General features: G+C 43.3%; 1 protein-coding gene across 6 annotated transcripts in view; it reads right to left on the bottom strand.

Moving 5' to 3' along the window:
- znf827 (zinc finger protein 827) overlaps positions 1–10037 on the bottom strand; it is a 156385-nt gene extending 146348 nt beyond the window's left edge. For 3 of the 6 annotated variants that reach the window (XM_041195187.1, XM_041195207.1, XM_041195196.1), the window contains exon 1: positions 9675–10035. In XM_041195187.1, coding sequence (XP_041051121.1) covers positions 9675–9720 — 46 coding nt within the window. In that variant the 5' untranslated portion in view covers positions 9721–10035. Of the gene's footprint in view, positions 1–9674 lie in introns of all 6 variants that reach the window. The other 3 variants (XM_041195226.1, XM_041195216.1, XR_005943980.1) reach the window with 2 other exon arrangements.
- Between the last annotated feature and the right edge of the window lie 7193 nt (positions 10038–17230).

Here is a 17230-nt window from a genome sequence, read left to right as displayed (position 1 = left end):
CTGCCACAGGAATCATTGCTAGGGCCTCAACTATCAACTATTTAACATTCGATATTAATGACAGGGATGAAGGGACCAATTGTTTTGTAGCCAAATTTGCTAATGATACAAAGGTAGCTAGGAAAGCAAGTTGTGAGGAGGATACAAAGAGTCTGCAAAGAGGTATATATAGGTTAAGTGAGTGGGCACACATTTGGCAGATGGGAGTATAATGTAGGAAAATGCAAGGTTGTCCACGTTGGCAGCAAGCATAAAAAAGCAGAGTATTATTTAAATGGAGAGAGACTGTAAAATGCTGGACTACAGAGGGATCTGGATCTCTTTGGATATGAAACACAAAGTTAGCTTGGTACAGTTAGGTACAGCAAGTAATAGGAAGGCCTTTATTGCAAGGGGGATAGAGTATAAAACTATTGCCACAATGTACAAGACATTGATGAGACCACAGCTAAAGTAATGCGTAGAGTTTTGGTCTCCTTCCTTGCATTTCACTTGCATTTCCCCCAACTTAGTCTACTGCATTCGCTGCTCCCAATGTGGTCTCCTCTACATTGGAGAGACCAAACGTAAACTGGGCGACCGCTTTGCAGAACACCTGCGGTCTGTCCGCAAGAATGACCCAAACCTCCCTGTCGCTTGCCATTTTAACACTCCACCCTGCTCTCTTGCCCACATGTCTGTCCTTGACTTGCTGCATTGTTCCAGTGAAGCCCAACGCAAACTGGAGGAACAACACCTCATCTTCCAACTAGGCACTTTACAGCCATCCGGACTGAATATTGAATTCAACAACTTTAGGTCGTGAGCTCCCTCCCCCATCCCCACCCCCTTTCTGTTTCCCCCTTCCTTTTCTTTTTTTCCAATTATATAGATTTTCCTTTTCCCACCTATTTCCATTATAAAAAGAGAAAAAAAATATATAATTTTTTTTTTACATCTTTTATGCTCTCCCCACCCCCACTAGAGCTATACCTTGAGTGCCCTACCATCCATTCTTAATTAGCACATTCGTTTAGATAATATCACCAAATTTAACACCTATGTGTTCTTTTGTATTATTGTTGTTGACATCTTTTGATGATCTGCTTCTATCACTGCTTGTTTGTCCCTACAACCACACCCCCACTCCACCTCTCTCTCTCTCTCCGCCCCCCACACACACACCTTAAACCAGCTTATATTTCAGCTCTTTCTTGGACTCGAACTCAAGTTCTGTCGAAGGGTCATGAGGACTCGAAACGTCAACTCTTTTCTTCTCCGCCGATGCTGCCAGACCTGCTGAGTTTTTCCAGGTAATTCTGTTTTCGTTTTTGTTTTGTTTTTATTACTTGCATTCAAAGCAGTTCAGTGAAGGTTCACTAGGCTGATTCCTGAGATGAAGGGGTTGTCTTATGAGGAAAGGTTGAGCAGGTTGGGTCAATAATCATTGAAGTTTAGAAGAATGAGTGGTGATCTCATTGAAACATATAACAATTCTCAGGGTAAATGCTTGACAGGGTAAATGCTGGGGGATGTTTCCTCTTGTGGGGAATTCTAGAACTAGGAGGGACAGTTTAAAGATAAGGGATCTCCCATTTAAGATTGAGATGAAGGGGAATTTCTTCTCTCAGAGGGTCACTCGTTTTTGGAATTCTTTCCCACAGGGAGCAGTGGAGTCTGGGTCATTGAATATATTCAAGGCAAGGGAGTCAACGGTTGAGGGGCAAGCAGGAAAGTGGAGTTGTGGCCAAATTAGATCAGCCATGACCTTATTCAATAGGCCAAATGGCCTACTCCTATTCCTTATGATCTTATTCTTACAATCTTATGACCAATGCCAGGGTGTTACAATTGGTATCAGTACCCTAGGTTAAGGCAGGGAAAAAAATACCAAGGTTCTGACTCCCTTACTTCTGTTGAGTGAGCTCTGCTGTAAACCAACATGTCTGGATGTCATGGGAGGACAGGTTCAACTCAATTGCAATGCCCTCCATTGTTGGATAATTCGACAACACATCCTGCCAAGGCTCATAAAAGATCAACAACAAAACTGGCAAGGTAATAGAGGGAGATGAAGACCATACCCCAGTAGAGATTCAACAGCTTCAGGTGAAGGGAGAAAATTAGAGAAACAAGGAATACGTAGCCCCAGCATCATTCAAAGTTACAGTATACAGAATCTGACTAATAAATGGAAAAGACCATATACATATAATTCCTGCTCATTAGTATGCACCTCTCAGTCTACCCTCTCAAATAACCTGAACCTAGACAATCGATAACCCTCCAATTCCATGGCAACTACCAAATGAATAGGTCAATGAAGGACACATAAGCAATAGAGCACGAGAAGGAAATCTATATAAGTTGTGCATTTGGAATTCTTTCATCCGGTACAATTTTACAAACAAAATACAAGTCTGCTCTGAAAACACTTTTGAAAAAACTATGCACAATAATGAAAAATAAGATCAAGCCGACCATGTTGAAAATGATTTTGGATTCCTAAAATAAAATACAGCCAATAGAGTCCCAATATATCCAGAAAACAATTCCGGAACATACTTAAAAAAATTATAAGTCTGTCTCCCAATCAGGGGCAAAAACCTGCAATTGCTGTAACTAGAAGGCATCCTAACGATTTACAATAACACATTAAAGGGTTAAATATCTCATACTATTTTTATGAATTAATTCTTTTTTTGGGTGATGATCACAGTGTAGTATTTTAGGACTGAATAATAGCAGTAGCTGGAGTGTTCATAACTAACCATGCACTCAATTGTAGTCTGAGGTTCTGCCAAGTAGTACAATCATTTGTCCACTTATCATACAAATTACAAACACAGGTTAGCATTAGGTAATAAATGCTGACTTATTTCCAGTAAGCAACTGTTGATTGTGACTCAAAATTTGCAGCAATTTCATCCCTTTTCTTAATCTTTTAGTGTGGACATTTCCAAGCAAATATATGACAAGTAGTTCATCAGTTATCTATATCTACCATAACAGCAAGCACAGTACTTGCGAAAAGAAAATAGAGTCAGTGTCATTATTGCACAGGAGGCCATTCAGCCCATCAAGTCCACGCAATGTGATCTTTGCCCTCCCCCAACTGGCTCAACTGGTAGTGCAAGTGTAAAGTGAGCTACAAAGGCTCTCAGGTTTGATTTCTGCTCTGTCCTGAATTAGCTGATGGAGCTAATCTTAGACTCAGCACCCTTGGGTTACTGAGAAGAAAACCAAGCAGGCTCACACTCTTGACAGCTAGCCATTTACACTTACTGGAAGTCTGTGCAGCTTCTGGCAGTTGAGGATAGGATCAGGCTCAACTGTGAAGCTTCTGTGGACGAATAGTGTGCAGACGCTTACTATCCAGTAAAAACGCAAACAATCACTTGGTTGAGATCCTGAAAGGAAGCCGGCAACATCAAGACATAAAATCTTCATTAATAAATAAGGGAACATATTGCGAAGTGATTTCAAAGCTCTGAATCTAAATTTTGGAACTTCTGACAATTATAAATAATCTTACATTTTATGTCACCATCAGAACTCCTTGTTGAAATCACTTGTTACTCCAGAATGTATGTGCTTATGTATGTTAAATATACCAACTGCAAAAAGTCAATGTAAATAAAGAATAATTAATGACATTGTGAATACAATCTCTCTGTCGGACGCAACTTATATAGTTAGCTGTGTTTTTGCAGGTGATTGCTAACTTTACTAAACACAAACTACACCAAACATAATTTTAAATAGTTCTTTTTCATTTCTTGGTAAACCTGGAGCCAATGTCATCACAATCACTAACTTACATAACGAAACAGGCTGAGACCAACAGCTGGCCGAGACACAAAACAGAACACTACCAAGAGCCAGCAGGTCTGCCAGCATCTGTGGAGAGAGAAACTGAGTTAAAATGTCAGGACGATTCCCCTTATTCTCTCTACATATGCCACCAGACCTGCTACTTCCAGTATTTTCTGTTCTTATTTCAGATTTCTACATTTGCAGTACTTGCCCTTGTACTCCCTCAACTAAGTTATATGTTATTGAACTACATTCTCAATTGTTAATCACCACAACTCAATAGTTGAAACTTTCTCTTTCAGTAGTTTGCTTTGTTCTCACCACAATTTATTCCCAATTACTCTTACCCAACTTCATTTTTCCTCTACGTTCAAAACAAGAACTCATGCTCATAGTATCCTTCAGACACTGGCAGCTCAACCGTCTAACCATTGTTCATCCAACAGTGAGTGTCAGGAAATGATTTGACCATAAGGGCATAATAGCAGACTTTGATCTTCTCCATTCATAACCATGTCTTTTCAGGAAGGCGGCCATCAATTATCAGGAGCACCAACCCTGATTGATATTACCCAGAGTGCAGCTTGGCCTAAATAACCAAGTGGTTATGGTACTGGGTTTGTAACCCAAAGATCAAGAGTTCAAATCTCACAATGGCAAACTATGAAACAATGTAACATCATCTGAAAAACAGATGGAAACGTGTTTGTGCTTGGCCTGAATAGCCAAGTGGTTATGGTATTGGGTTTGTAAACCCAAGATCAAGAGTTCAAATCTCACAATGGCAAAAACTATCAAGAGTTCAAATCTCACAATGGCAAAACTATGAAACAATGTAACTTCATTTGAAACAGATGGAAATGGGTTTGTACTCGAAAGAGTTACAATTTCTTAACCCTTCTGTGCTTGGTGGGCACTGCAGGGACTGGGTGTTTTCGGGTGCTGGTGCCCCGCAATATGAGCCGCCTCAGGGGACACGCCCTCCGTGCCTTTTGGCACGGCAAAGAGGGGCTTTTTGTACGGACTGCTGCTGCACACCTTCCATTTTCTCGCCCCTGTCCGTTGACCGGACACGCCCTGGCGTGCCTTGTTGCCGTCCGGCGGTGGAGGCCCCCGATGGGAGGCCCTCTACGGAGGTGTCCTCCCCCTTTCTATCGGGGACCTGGGTTGGAGGGTGTAGCATGCAGCAGTCCCCTATAATAAGAGGATGCATAGGTTCACGGACTCTCACGACACGTGCCCTTTTTGCGGTCTTGTGGAGTCCGTGGACCATGTATACATAGGGTGTTGTAGGCTGCACTCCCTTTTTAGTTATTTGAAAAACCTTTTATTGATGTTTTGTTTGCACTTCAGCCCCACGCTCCTGATCTATGGGCATCCAGTGCGGAAGGGGGTCGGGAAGGAGGAGGACCTCCTCGTAAACCTACTCCTGGGCCTGGCCAAGTTGGCCATTAACAGGTCCAGGCAGCGGGCGATCGACGGGGGAGTCCCGCCCGATTGTTTGTCCCTCTTCCGCGGCTACGTTCGCTGCCGGATGTCCCTGGAGAGAGACCACGCGGTGTCTGCTGGCACTCTCGAGGCCTTCCGTGCTCGGTGGGCACCGCGGGGACTGGGGCGTTTTGTTGACCCCTTTAATCACATTTTGATTTAAAGTTTGTAAGTTTCCTTTAAACTTTGTTCTTGGTTTTACAGCTGACCTGAATTAGGGGCTGTGCCTGATTTATCCCAATTTTGTTGATTTGGTTTTCATTTAAAAGATTATCAAGAGTTCAAATCTCACAATGGCAAACTATGAAACAATGCAACTTCATCTGAATAGGAACAGATGGAAATGTGTTTGTACTCGAAAGAGTTACACCTTCCTGCAGGAGTTGGCGCGACGTGCGTCTGTGAGTGTCCAGGTCGCAGCCGATGCCATCCAAGACCTGAGAACGGTCGTGCTCGGACCCGACGTTATTTTGGGTCTTGAGGTGGCCCAGGTGCGCGGTGGTCTTCCGTCTGAACGTTCCCTTGTTCGGACAGAATTCCACATTGGCCCCAAGCCCCGAACCCTCCCTCGGGTGCTGGTGCCCCGCAATATGAGCCGCCTCGGGGGACACGCCCTCCGTGCCTTTTGGCACGGCAAAGAGGGGCTTTTTGTACGGACTGCTGCTGCACACCTTCCATTTTCTCGCCCTTGTCCGTCGACCGGACACGTCCTGGCGTGCCTTGTTGCCGTCCGGCGGCGGAGGCCCCCGATGGGAGGCCCTCTATGGAGGTGTCCTCCCCCTTTCTATCGGGGACCTGGGTTGGAGGGTGTTGCATGCAGCGGTCCCCTGTAATAAGAGGATGCATAGGTTCACGGACTCTCAGGGCACGTGCCCTTTTTGCGGTCTTGTGGAGTCCGTGGACCATGTATACATAGGGTGTTATACATAGGCTGCACTCCCTTTTTAGTTATTTGAAAAACCTTTTATTGATGTTTTGTTTGCACTTCAGCCCCACGCTCCTGATCTATGGGCACCCGGTGCGGAAGGGGGTCGGGAAGGAGGAGGACCTCCTCATGAACCTGCTCCTGGGCCTGGCCAGGTTGGCCACTAACAGGTCCAGGCAGCGGGCGATCGACGGGGGAGTCCCACCCGATTGTTTGTCCCTCTTCCGCGGCTACGTTCGCTGCCGGATGTCCCTGGAGAGGGAACACGCGGTGTCTGCTGGCACTCTCGAGGCCTTCCGTGCCCGGTGGGCACCGCGGGGACTGGGGTGTTTTGTTGACCCTTTTAATCACATTTTGATTTAAAGTTTGTAAGTTTCCTTTAAATTTTGTTCTTGGTTTTACAGCTGACCTGAATTAGGGGCTGTGCCTGATTTATCCCAATTTTGTTGATTTGGTTTTCATTTAAAAGATTATCAAGAGTTCAAATCTCACAATGGCAAACTATGAAACAACGTAACTTCATCTGAAACAGATGGAAACGGGTTTGTACTCGAAAGAGTTACAGTAAGATATATACTGGATGGTCAAATGGGCAGATAAGTGGCAGATGGGATTTAACCCTGAAAAGTGAGAGGTGATACACTTTGGAAGGAGTAATTTGACAAGGAAATATTTAATGAACAGCATGGCACTAGGAAGTTCTGAGGAACAAAGGGACCTTGGCATGTGTGTCCATAGATCTCTGAAGGTGGAGGGGCATGTTAGTGGGGTGGTGAAAAGGACATATGGGGCACTTGCCTTTATCAATCGAGGCATAGATTACAAAAGTAGGAGATCATGTTAGAGTTGTATAGAACCTTGGTGAGGCCACAGCTGGAGTACTGCATGCAGTTCTGGTCGCCACATTATAGGAAGGATGTGATTGCACTAGAGTGGGTGCAGAAGAGATTCACCTGGGATCAAGAGTTCAAATCTCACAATGGCAAACTATAAAACAATGTAACTTCATCTGAAACAGATGAAAACGGGTTTGTACTCGAAAGAAAGAGTTATCAAGAGTTCAAATCTCACAATGGCAAACTATGAAACAATGTAACTTCATCTGAATAGGAACAGATTACCCAGAGTGCAGGGGCACTAAAGGCATAAAGGCACTTGAAATATCTTCACCAAAGCCCTGCCTGTCTAACTCAGCCCAGACATGGCATTAGACCTAGAACCGTCCCCATCTACAGAACACATCAACACACATGACAACTTTAAATATATGTAAGGGCTCTCCCAATCTCCTTCTCTAGCAAGGTGTTTATACAAATATATCAACTGTGAAAAATCATAATGGCGGTTGACTGGCAGGACCCACAAAGAACAGTGTAAATTGCAGATCAGAAGAACACCAAGTGGAAATTCATGGAGTTCAGTCTGGATACATGTCTCCACTTAAAGTGAAGACCACCAGTACCACAGTGGATCTCTGTGGTTGCAATTCTCCATAGATATCAACAATGGGCAAATGTACTAATTGAGTTCTTTGCCGAACTTTTAACTCAAGAAACCAAAAGTGCAACAGCCCTGCCACACTTAAAACTCTCAATGGTACCTTTGAGAGAATTAACCAGCTTTTGCTCCAAACATGCAAAATTTTCAATACCATTCAAACCTTTTATAAGCACAGGTGTAAGTTATAAATAACAGCCTGTAAATTGCAATAATCAAGCTAATTACTTACAACCATTACAGATTAAAATTACGTAGACACAAAGTGGGCCCAATACTACATAACCCTTGGCAGTAATTATGGCCAGCCCCTCCATAAAAAAATAATTGGCACCAATTTAACAAATCTTTTCATATTAGATTTTGCATAAGCAAAAGTGGTTTTAGGTTGTTACAATTGTGTGTGTGTTCTGTCTCTGCGGTGTAATGGTGGTGTTGACCTTTACTACATAGTCAGGAACCAGAGCAATAAAAGGAATCTTCGGGCAGATGTCATCCACAAGGCACGTTTACAACGCACGCCTATCGCCGCGCCTTTATTCACAATTACACCAATTAAAATAATAGTTTACCAAACCAAGTAACAGAAACGAGACTATTTACTGCCAACTAAAACATGTTTGTCGTTATCACCGTCCTCGATTACCGAAACACTGGATTCCATAGCGGAACCATGTAGTCGCGGGAGCTACAGTTAAAAAAGAGCCGACATATCACACCCAGGGGTCAAATCAAAAACCTTTTGCTGGATTACATTTGCGGAACTGAGAGGAAGGGGGTGCAAAAGTGTGCAGATTGGGAAAAGTTTACATTCTGCGAGAGACTCGGTGCGAGAATAACATTTAAAATAAAACAAAGATGTCGGTGCAGACACGGCTGTAAACCCTGAACTTCAGGTGACCGGGCGCAGCTTTGACAAGGCAGTTCGCTAGTCGTTAACCCGACTGAAGTGGAAGAGGTGAGCCCACCCGGGAGGAGACACATATCCTGGGGCAGCCCTGACCCGAAGCCGCCCAGTCCCCACCACCCCCCCCCCCCCCCCCCCCCCCCTCTACTGCCCTCCGGGAGGATACACACATCCTGGGGCAGCCCTGACCCGAGGCCCCCCCCGGGAGGAGACAAACATCCTGGGACAGCCCTGACCCAAGCCCACGCCCCCCGCCCCCGGGAGGAGACACACATCCTGGGGCAGGCCTGACCCGAGCCCCCCCCCCCGGAGGACAGACACATCCTGGGGCAGCCCTGACCTGTGCCCCCCCCCGGGAGGAGACACACATCCTGGGGCAGCCCTGAACAGTTGGCAAACCTTCCCCCTAAACACGGAGATATCAGAGCTTGTCCAACACCCGGGCTTTCACTCAAAAGTTAACACGTTTCAATAAGACTGACAGCCTGGGGATTTTGCTGCGAGTGCGGTGAAGGAGGAGGAGAGCAGGAAGCTGCTCCCCGCCCTGACCGTGGCCCTGGCCTGTTCCGTCTGACCCCTCAGTGCGACCAGGGCCCGGGCCAGGGCCACGGTCTCCCCTCCGCCCGGCCCCAACAGCCTCTCCCCGGCCCCGGCCATTCCTTGCTTACCCTCCGCCACCTCCTTCAACCCTGAAGCGGGCGGGGGTGGGAAACCCCCGCACGAACAGTAAAGAAACGAGACACATCAATCTGAAAAAATACTAATAATAAAACGTAAACAGCCGACCGGAGACATATCCTCCTCTACCCGCCAGAATTATTATTCAAATCATAAATTACTTGTCCCTTTTTAATTTATTGAGAACATTAATGAAAAGGTTAAACAGTTTAAATTCCTCTCATCATCACCAACATGGCCGCCCGTTCGGTTCCTATTTGAAATAAGAAGCCCTGAGTGTCTTTGTCAGCTTCACCTCTGTCACCCTCACCCCAGCCCCAACCCCGGCCCCGGTCCTAGCCCAGACCCGCGGCGGCCGCTCTCACTCTCAGCCCCGGCACTTACGCGAATAAGGCAGGCGCTTCGGCTGCTCCTGCTTTCTCCTGGGCATTTTCCTTCCTCCCCAACTCCTCTCTTTTTTTTAAACCATTTTCTCTTCACATTCTCCTCTTTTTATGCTTTTGTGTTTTGTTGTTGTAAATGCACACGAGCCAACAACAATAAATATATATTTTAAACTGTGCGTGTGTGACATGTAATGTGTGTATGTACCGCACTGTGTGTGCCTCTGTGCTGTGTCAGCCGCTGGAGGGGCTCCGAGCCGCACACAGGATGCACCTGGCCGGCCTGCCGGCCGTAGCCCCGGTGAGTGAGTGAGTGCCTGTCTGTCTGTCTGTGACTGTGTATGGGAGGGAGGCAGTATGAGGCTCTGCTGCTCCAACCCTAACACTAATCTCGAGATCAAAGGGCAAGTGCAGGGACGGCAAGTAAAGGTGCCGCTCGGCTCGCAGGCATACATTCGAGACGAGCGCGATCCCCTCGTTTCTTGCAATTACAGACCGGGGCAAAATAAAAACGCTTAATTGTTTGCTTATTGCATCTAACATCAAATGTATCAAATGTTTTAAAGCGGCCCGTTTACCACATAACGTTCACCTTGCATTTGCTTTTTTTGGGGATGGGGGGATTATTCATTTTTATTACGTGATTATAATTCAAAAAGCTAAATTTGTCAAGTCTCACTCATCTGCTGTGAGGCTTGTGCATTCTGAATTAAAAATTGTAATTCTTTTGAAATAGGTGACTGGAAAATAAACATTACTCCTTTATGTTTGGGAATGGTTTGCAAACAACTTCTAAAAATATAAAGACTTCGTATTATACAATTAACGTACGAAAGTTAGTCACGCCAATTCGTAATTAAAGGAGTTTCTTCGGCAACATCAAGTTTCACGCAACATGATTCAAGTGTTTCATTTTAAATTGTAAAACATGTTGATACATGAAGATTAATTACTTCATCGGTCAAGAGCCGTTTTACAATAGAATAAGTAGTCTAATCCCAGCTCTCTGGCAAAATAACTGTTGAGAACAATCTTTTAAGAAGTACCATGTTACTTTTCTTGTTTATATATAATAGCTGTTCGTTTCATATGGATGTACAAGGTAAATAAATGACAAAAAAGTTTTTCTGAGCACAATCATTTTCATATTCAGTTCTTTCTACCTACTTATTTATTTACTAAATAAAACTTGAACTAATTAAATGGATGACTGCTTTTCCCAGGTTATTGCTGGTTTTCTTTCAAAATATATATGAATCCATCAACATGTGAGAAATGTCTAAAACTAATATATATCTTTCACCAGAACTAATGAAAGGTGTTTATTTCTCATTCCACAGATACTGCCTGATCTGCTGAATGTTTTCTGTTTTTATTTTAGATTTGCTGCATCCAGAGTATTTTGTTTTTGTTAAATATATATTATACATATACATATGAATTTTGAGCAGGAAGCAAAGAAGAAATTTGTATTGTATGGTGGATATTTTCACATCCTAAGGGTGTCTCAAACCACTTTACAAAACTCCATCTTTGAACTGAAGTCGCTGCTGTTTGGTAAACGAATTCAACATCATATTTACACACAGTAGTATCTTTAAACAGCAAATGACCAGTTTACTGTTTTAATGGTGTCAGTTGAGAGACTTCATGGTGTACAAGATTATGAGGGACATAGACAGGGTGGATAGGGAGCAGCTGTTCCTCTGAGTTGAAGGGTTAGTCACAAGGGGTCATAAGTTCAAGGTGAGGGGCAGGAGGTTTAGGGGGGATGTGAGGAAAAACTTTTTTACCCAGAGGGTGGTGACGGTCTGATATGCACTGCCTGGAAGGGTGGTGGAGGCGGGTTGCCTCACATCCTTTAAAAAGTACCTGGATGATCACTTGGCACGTCATAACATTCAAGGCTATGGGCCAAGTGCTGGTAAATGGGATTAGGTAGGTAGATCAGGTGTTTCTCACGTGTCGGTGCAGACTCGATGGGCCAAAGGGCCTCTTCTGCACTGTGATTCTGTGAGAGATTAGGAGCTGCAGAAGAGCAAAAGGATTTGGGTGTCCATGTACACAAGTTGTTAAAAGTTGGGTACACAGGTACAAAAAGTGATCAAAAATGCTAAAGGAATGTTGCCCTTTATCTCAAAAGGATTGGAATACAAATGTCCCATGTGTCTTCAGTCTCAGATCTAACATTCTGAAAACCAACCTCAACGATTATTTTATTAGCCAATAGAGGCTCAGGTTTTTTAAGATTGCACTTGGCGGTTTACTGTTAAAGGTTCAATATAATTGTGAATTGAAGTCCTTGTATTAAAATAAAAAGAGAACTAATTTAACACTTTTAAAACTTATTATTGAGTAATCGAACAACTTGCTGTAATAACTTGAGATACCAGGGCAGCCACCACCAAATTGAAGTACTGTCTACGCTTAATTCAAAGTTGTTTAATTCAAATTATTTGATTATTTACAATTTCTACTTACTATGTTATTTGTGTAGATTAACTAAATTTGTTGGATAATTAGTTTTGTTTTGCACAAAACATAATTTTGAATTATTAGGAGCAGACTGTGGCCACGAAAAAGGCCACTCCTGACCACTGTCAGTATAGCCTGTCCTGATCACCATGTTTTTGAGGGCAATAGCATAAGCATTCTGTGCATGCGCTAGATGTATGCAGAGTAGGCATGTTGTTAATATTTAACACTAACTAGTGCGTTATAGATTGTTGGTAGGCAAGGGAAGACGGAGTGGTGATTGGAGCAGTATTTAGGGCTGGTGGGGCTGTTTGTGGGAATTGACCTATAAGGATACATTCTGTGTAAAGATTCTTGACCACTTTTGTGAGGTCATCAAACCTTTCTCAAGACTATATCCATACTCTTGATGCCAGACTGTTGGCATTGAGCCGTAAGGCACCTGCTCCTACTGCCTTCTGAGCAGTCGTGATGTGAAGAGAACCCTTTTCCACATGTCTATCTCCTGCATCATTGACTCCAATGCAATATCCAAAAACCAGGGAATGTGGTCGCCATTTCGGGTCCTTCCTGAAGGCTTTCCAATGTTGCTGAATCAGTTTCAGCTCCTGATGCAGCCAGAATGCATTTTGCCTTTAAAAGATACAGTCTAGCTTTAAGTAGGCAGGCTAGCTTTAATTGGTACAAAAAAAAAATTCTGCAGGTGCTGGAAATCTGATATAAAAATAGAAATTGCTGGAAACAGTCAGCAGCTCTGGCAGAATCTGTGGAGAAAGAAATGACCTTTGACCCACTGAGTATTTCTAGCTGTAGTTGGTGCTAGCCTCATGTGGACTTATGTCCGCTGCAACATTCCCTCTAATTTAAGTCCATGACTCCTTTAAATTTCTTTGCACATCCATGCATACATGCTAAATTAAGGGGGTCAACATGTTTTCAGCCTGTGCTTAGAAGGAACATTGGATCCTCTGCAGATGCATTCAGCCATTCAGCAACATGTTCAGCACTGGGCTGCATGCTACAATCTTGAAAATGAGCAGGCATTACGAAGTTTGCATGCTGCCTGCACCACTTCAGTCTGCTGTGTAATAATCTCTTATCATGATCCCTGCACCTGAATTCAAGGGCAATCCAATTTATCCCCCATATTGCATTGGTGTTAAAAGTTTACCCATATATTATTTCTAAACCATGCAAGTACCACACTGACAGTGCAGTGAAACTATTTTGAAGGAATAGTGAGACAGGCCGAACACGTGCAGTTACTCATGGAAAATGACAGAAAACAATCCAGAGCAGGGATAATTAATTGGGGGAAAGTCAACTTCAATGGGATGAGAATGTATCTGAGTCAACTGAGTTGGGATCAAATGTTGGCAGAAAAGACAGTGGCTGAACAATGGGCCACCTTCAAAGAGAAAGTATTGTAATGTCAAGGTATATTCCCTTGAAGGGGAACAGTAGTATAAAAAAATCCAGGGCGCCCTGGATAACAAGAGAGAAAAATGTAACGATGAAAAGAAAGAAATGCGCATACAACAGATGTCAGGTAGAAAATACAATAGAGAATCAGCCTGAATATAGAAGGACCAGAGGGGAAGTGAAGAAACTAATAAGAAAAGCAAGGAGAGAGCATGAAAAGAGGCTGGCAGGAACATAAAAAGGAATCCCAATGTCTTCTATAAACATGTAAATATTAACAGGGTGGTAAAAGAAAGAGTAGGGCTGATTAGGGACAGAAAAGGAGACATGTATGTGGAAGCTGGAAAAATAGCAGCGGTGTTGAACAAGTACCTTGCACCTGTCTTTATAAAACAAAGATAAAAGCAAATTACTCCGGATGCTGGAAATCTGAAACAAAAACAGGAAATGCTGGAAAAACACAGCAGATCTAGCAGAGAAACAGAGTTAACATTTTGAGTCCATATGACCCTTTTTCAGAGCTAAAGAGAAGTAGAAATGTGATGAAATCTATGCTGTTTAAGGGTTGGGGGGGGGTGGGGGGGGGGGGGGGGGGGGGGGGGGGGGGTGGTGGGGAGGCTGCCAGCATGGGTTCATCAAGGGAAAATCATGTTTAACTAACTTATTGGAGTTTTTTGAGGAGGTAACAGAGAAGGTTAATAAAGGAAACGCTGTTGATGTGGTGTATATGAATTTTCAAAAAGAATTTGATATAGTGCCACACAGCAGACTTGTGATCAAAATTCTAGGTCATGGAATAAAAGGGAAAGTAGGCACTTGGATGAGAAATTGGCTGAGTTACAGGAAACAGCGAGTAGTGACAAATGGTTGTTTTTCAGATTGGAGAAAGGTTTGTAGTGGAGGTCCCCAGGGGTCAGTGTTGGGACCCTTGCTCTTCCTGATATACATTAATGACCTAGATGGTGGTGTGCAGGACATGATTTCAAAATTTGCAGATGGTTTGAAGATTGGAAATGTTGTCAACTGTGATGGGGATAGTCTTGAACTTCAAAAGGACATAGACATGTTGGTGGATTGGGCAGACAGGCGGCAGATGAAGTTCAATGCAGAGAAGTGTGAGGTGATTCATTTTGGCAGGAAAGATATGGTGAGACAGTATAAAATAAAGGGAGAGCCTCTAAAGGAGGTGCAGGAACAGAGATACCTTGGTGTATATGTACATAAGTCATTGAAGATGGCAGGGCATGTTGAGAGAGCAGTTAATAAAGCATATAGTATTTTAGGCTTTATTAATAGAGCCATTGAGTATAACAGTATGGAGGTCATGTTGAACTTGTGTAAGACACTAGTTAGGCCTCATCTGGAGCACTGTGTCCAGTTCTGGGCACCATAGTTGAGGAAGGATGTAAAGGCATTGGAGAAAGAACAAAGAAGATTCACAAGAATGATTCCTGGGATGAAGAACTGTAGCTGTGAGGATAGATTGGAAGGTTGGGACAGTTTTCCTTGGAGAAAAGAAGGTTGAGAGGAGACTTGAAAGAGGTATTCAAGGTCCTGAGAGGTATGGACAGGGTAAATAGTGAGAAACTGTTCCCACTCAAGAGTACGTCAAGAACTAGAGGGCACAGATCTAAAACAATAGGCAAAAGGAGTAAATATAATGTGATGAAAATGTTTTCACCCAGGGGGTGGTTGGAGTCTGGAACAAACTTCCTGAAGAAGTGATGGAGGCAGGTTCGATCGAGGTATTCAAAAGGAAATTGGATTGCTACCTGAAAAGAGAGAATGTGCAAGGTTTTGGGGATAAGGCAGGAGAGTGGGTGCCAGTGCAGACTCGATGCCCCAAATGGTCTCCTTCTGTACTGTTTTCCTAAGATAATTAGTAACAATTATAGGAACAGGAATAGGCCACTTAGCCTCCTGAACCTGTTCTGCCATCCAGTTAGATCATAACTACTCCATGTCTAACTCCACTTACATGCCTTTGTTCATTATTCCTTAATATCCTTGCCAAACAAAAATCTATCAACCACAGTTTTGAAATTTTCAATTGACCTAGTATCAACAGCTTTTTGGGAGAGTGAATTCCAGATTTCCACTATCCTTTGTTCCTGTCATCACCCCTGTATGGCTGAGCTCTAATCTTAAGGTTACATTGACTTGTTCTGGAGACCCTAGCAGAAATAGTTTCTCGCTATCTACCCTATCAAACCCTACATCTTGAACACCTCAGTTATCTCACCCTTAACCTTCTATACTCAAGGGAATGCAAATCTAGTTTATGCAATCATATCCTCATAATTTAACTCTTTTAGTCTGAGTATTATTCTGGTGAAGCCATGCTGCACCCCCTCCAAGGCCAATATATTCCTTTTGAGATCCAGTCCCCAGAATTGAATCAGTACTCTATGTAGGATCTGACCATAACTTTATGTGGTATAATGCCCATCCTTTTGTAGGTCCCATAGGTGAAGGCACCTCCAATAGCCTGTCCACTAGTTCTTAGTGATTTCTGTACATGCACTTGTAAACCTCTCTACTCTCCACAATTCCAATTCCTCATCATTTAGAAAATATGTTAATCTACCTTTCTCAGGCCGAAACGGGATGGCCTTGCAATTACCCACATTGAACTCCATCTGCCACAGTTTTGCCATTCACTTAAGCAATCAATGTTATTTTGCAACTTCCTACTCCCATCCACGCTGCTTACTGTGCACTCAAAAAACTTGGATATATGGCTCTCTATTCCTTTATCAACTTACTTAGGCTTAGACTTAGTTCCTCCTATCCCATGCAGGACAATGGGCAGTAAGACTCCATGACCAGCCCTGATCCATCTCAATCTCTTTTGATCCAGCCCAGATGGTGTGCCCCTCTTGGAGGTCTTCCTTAAATGTACTTTGCCAAGTCTTCCTTGGCCAGCCCTGTCATCTTCTTCCATCAGCTGGTGTCCATTCTATTGCCACTCTTGCAGGGTGTATGTATGGGAGGCGAAATACATGTCCTGTTATCCTCTGTCGTCTCTACATCATGATATCCTGGAGACACCTCTGACCAATCCTCTGTAGTACTTCTTCACTGGTGATGCTCTCTCTCCACGTGATACCCAGGGTCTTAGGTAGGCACCGCTGGTGAAAGACTTCCAACTTATGTGATGCCTTTGCTCTAATCTTCCATCTGTGGGAAGAGAAACAGAGTTACTCTTACAGGTTGGTGACCTTTCATCAGCACTAAAAGTTGACCCATCAATTAAGAAATGTGAAAAAACATTTGCTTTATCTCCCAACTTCTGTAATGCTGAAAATAAATCTATAGGACTAATAGTTCTAGCCTTGGAGAAAATTTCAAAATTATTTCAATGCCACTCCAAAGACAGAACAGTGGAACAGAAAGTCAGTCACAAAACTGGATAAATCAACTAAATAGAAACAATCAAGAGATATGCCCTAGTTTATGGATATATTGATAGTTATATGACAGGAATAGATAGTTCCTGCTTGCAACAATTAGAAGCACGCATAAATTAATTATGTCAGCCTAAACTAATACATTGAACATTTATGTCCCAGGATGGAATAAGCTTAAGCATTCGTGACGGAGTTTCATTCCCATTGCATCAGCAATAAATGGTGCTATTTCCATGAATGTGTCGCTGCC

This window comes from Carcharodon carcharias, chromosome 1, assembly GCF_017639515.1.
Source record: "Carcharodon carcharias isolate sCarCar2 chromosome 1, sCarCar2.pri, whole genome shotgun sequence".
NCBI classification, from domain to species: domain Eukaryota; kingdom Metazoa; phylum Chordata; class Chondrichthyes; order Lamniformes; family Lamnidae; genus Carcharodon; species Carcharodon carcharias.
This window is presented reverse-complemented; position numbering and strand designations above follow the sequence as displayed.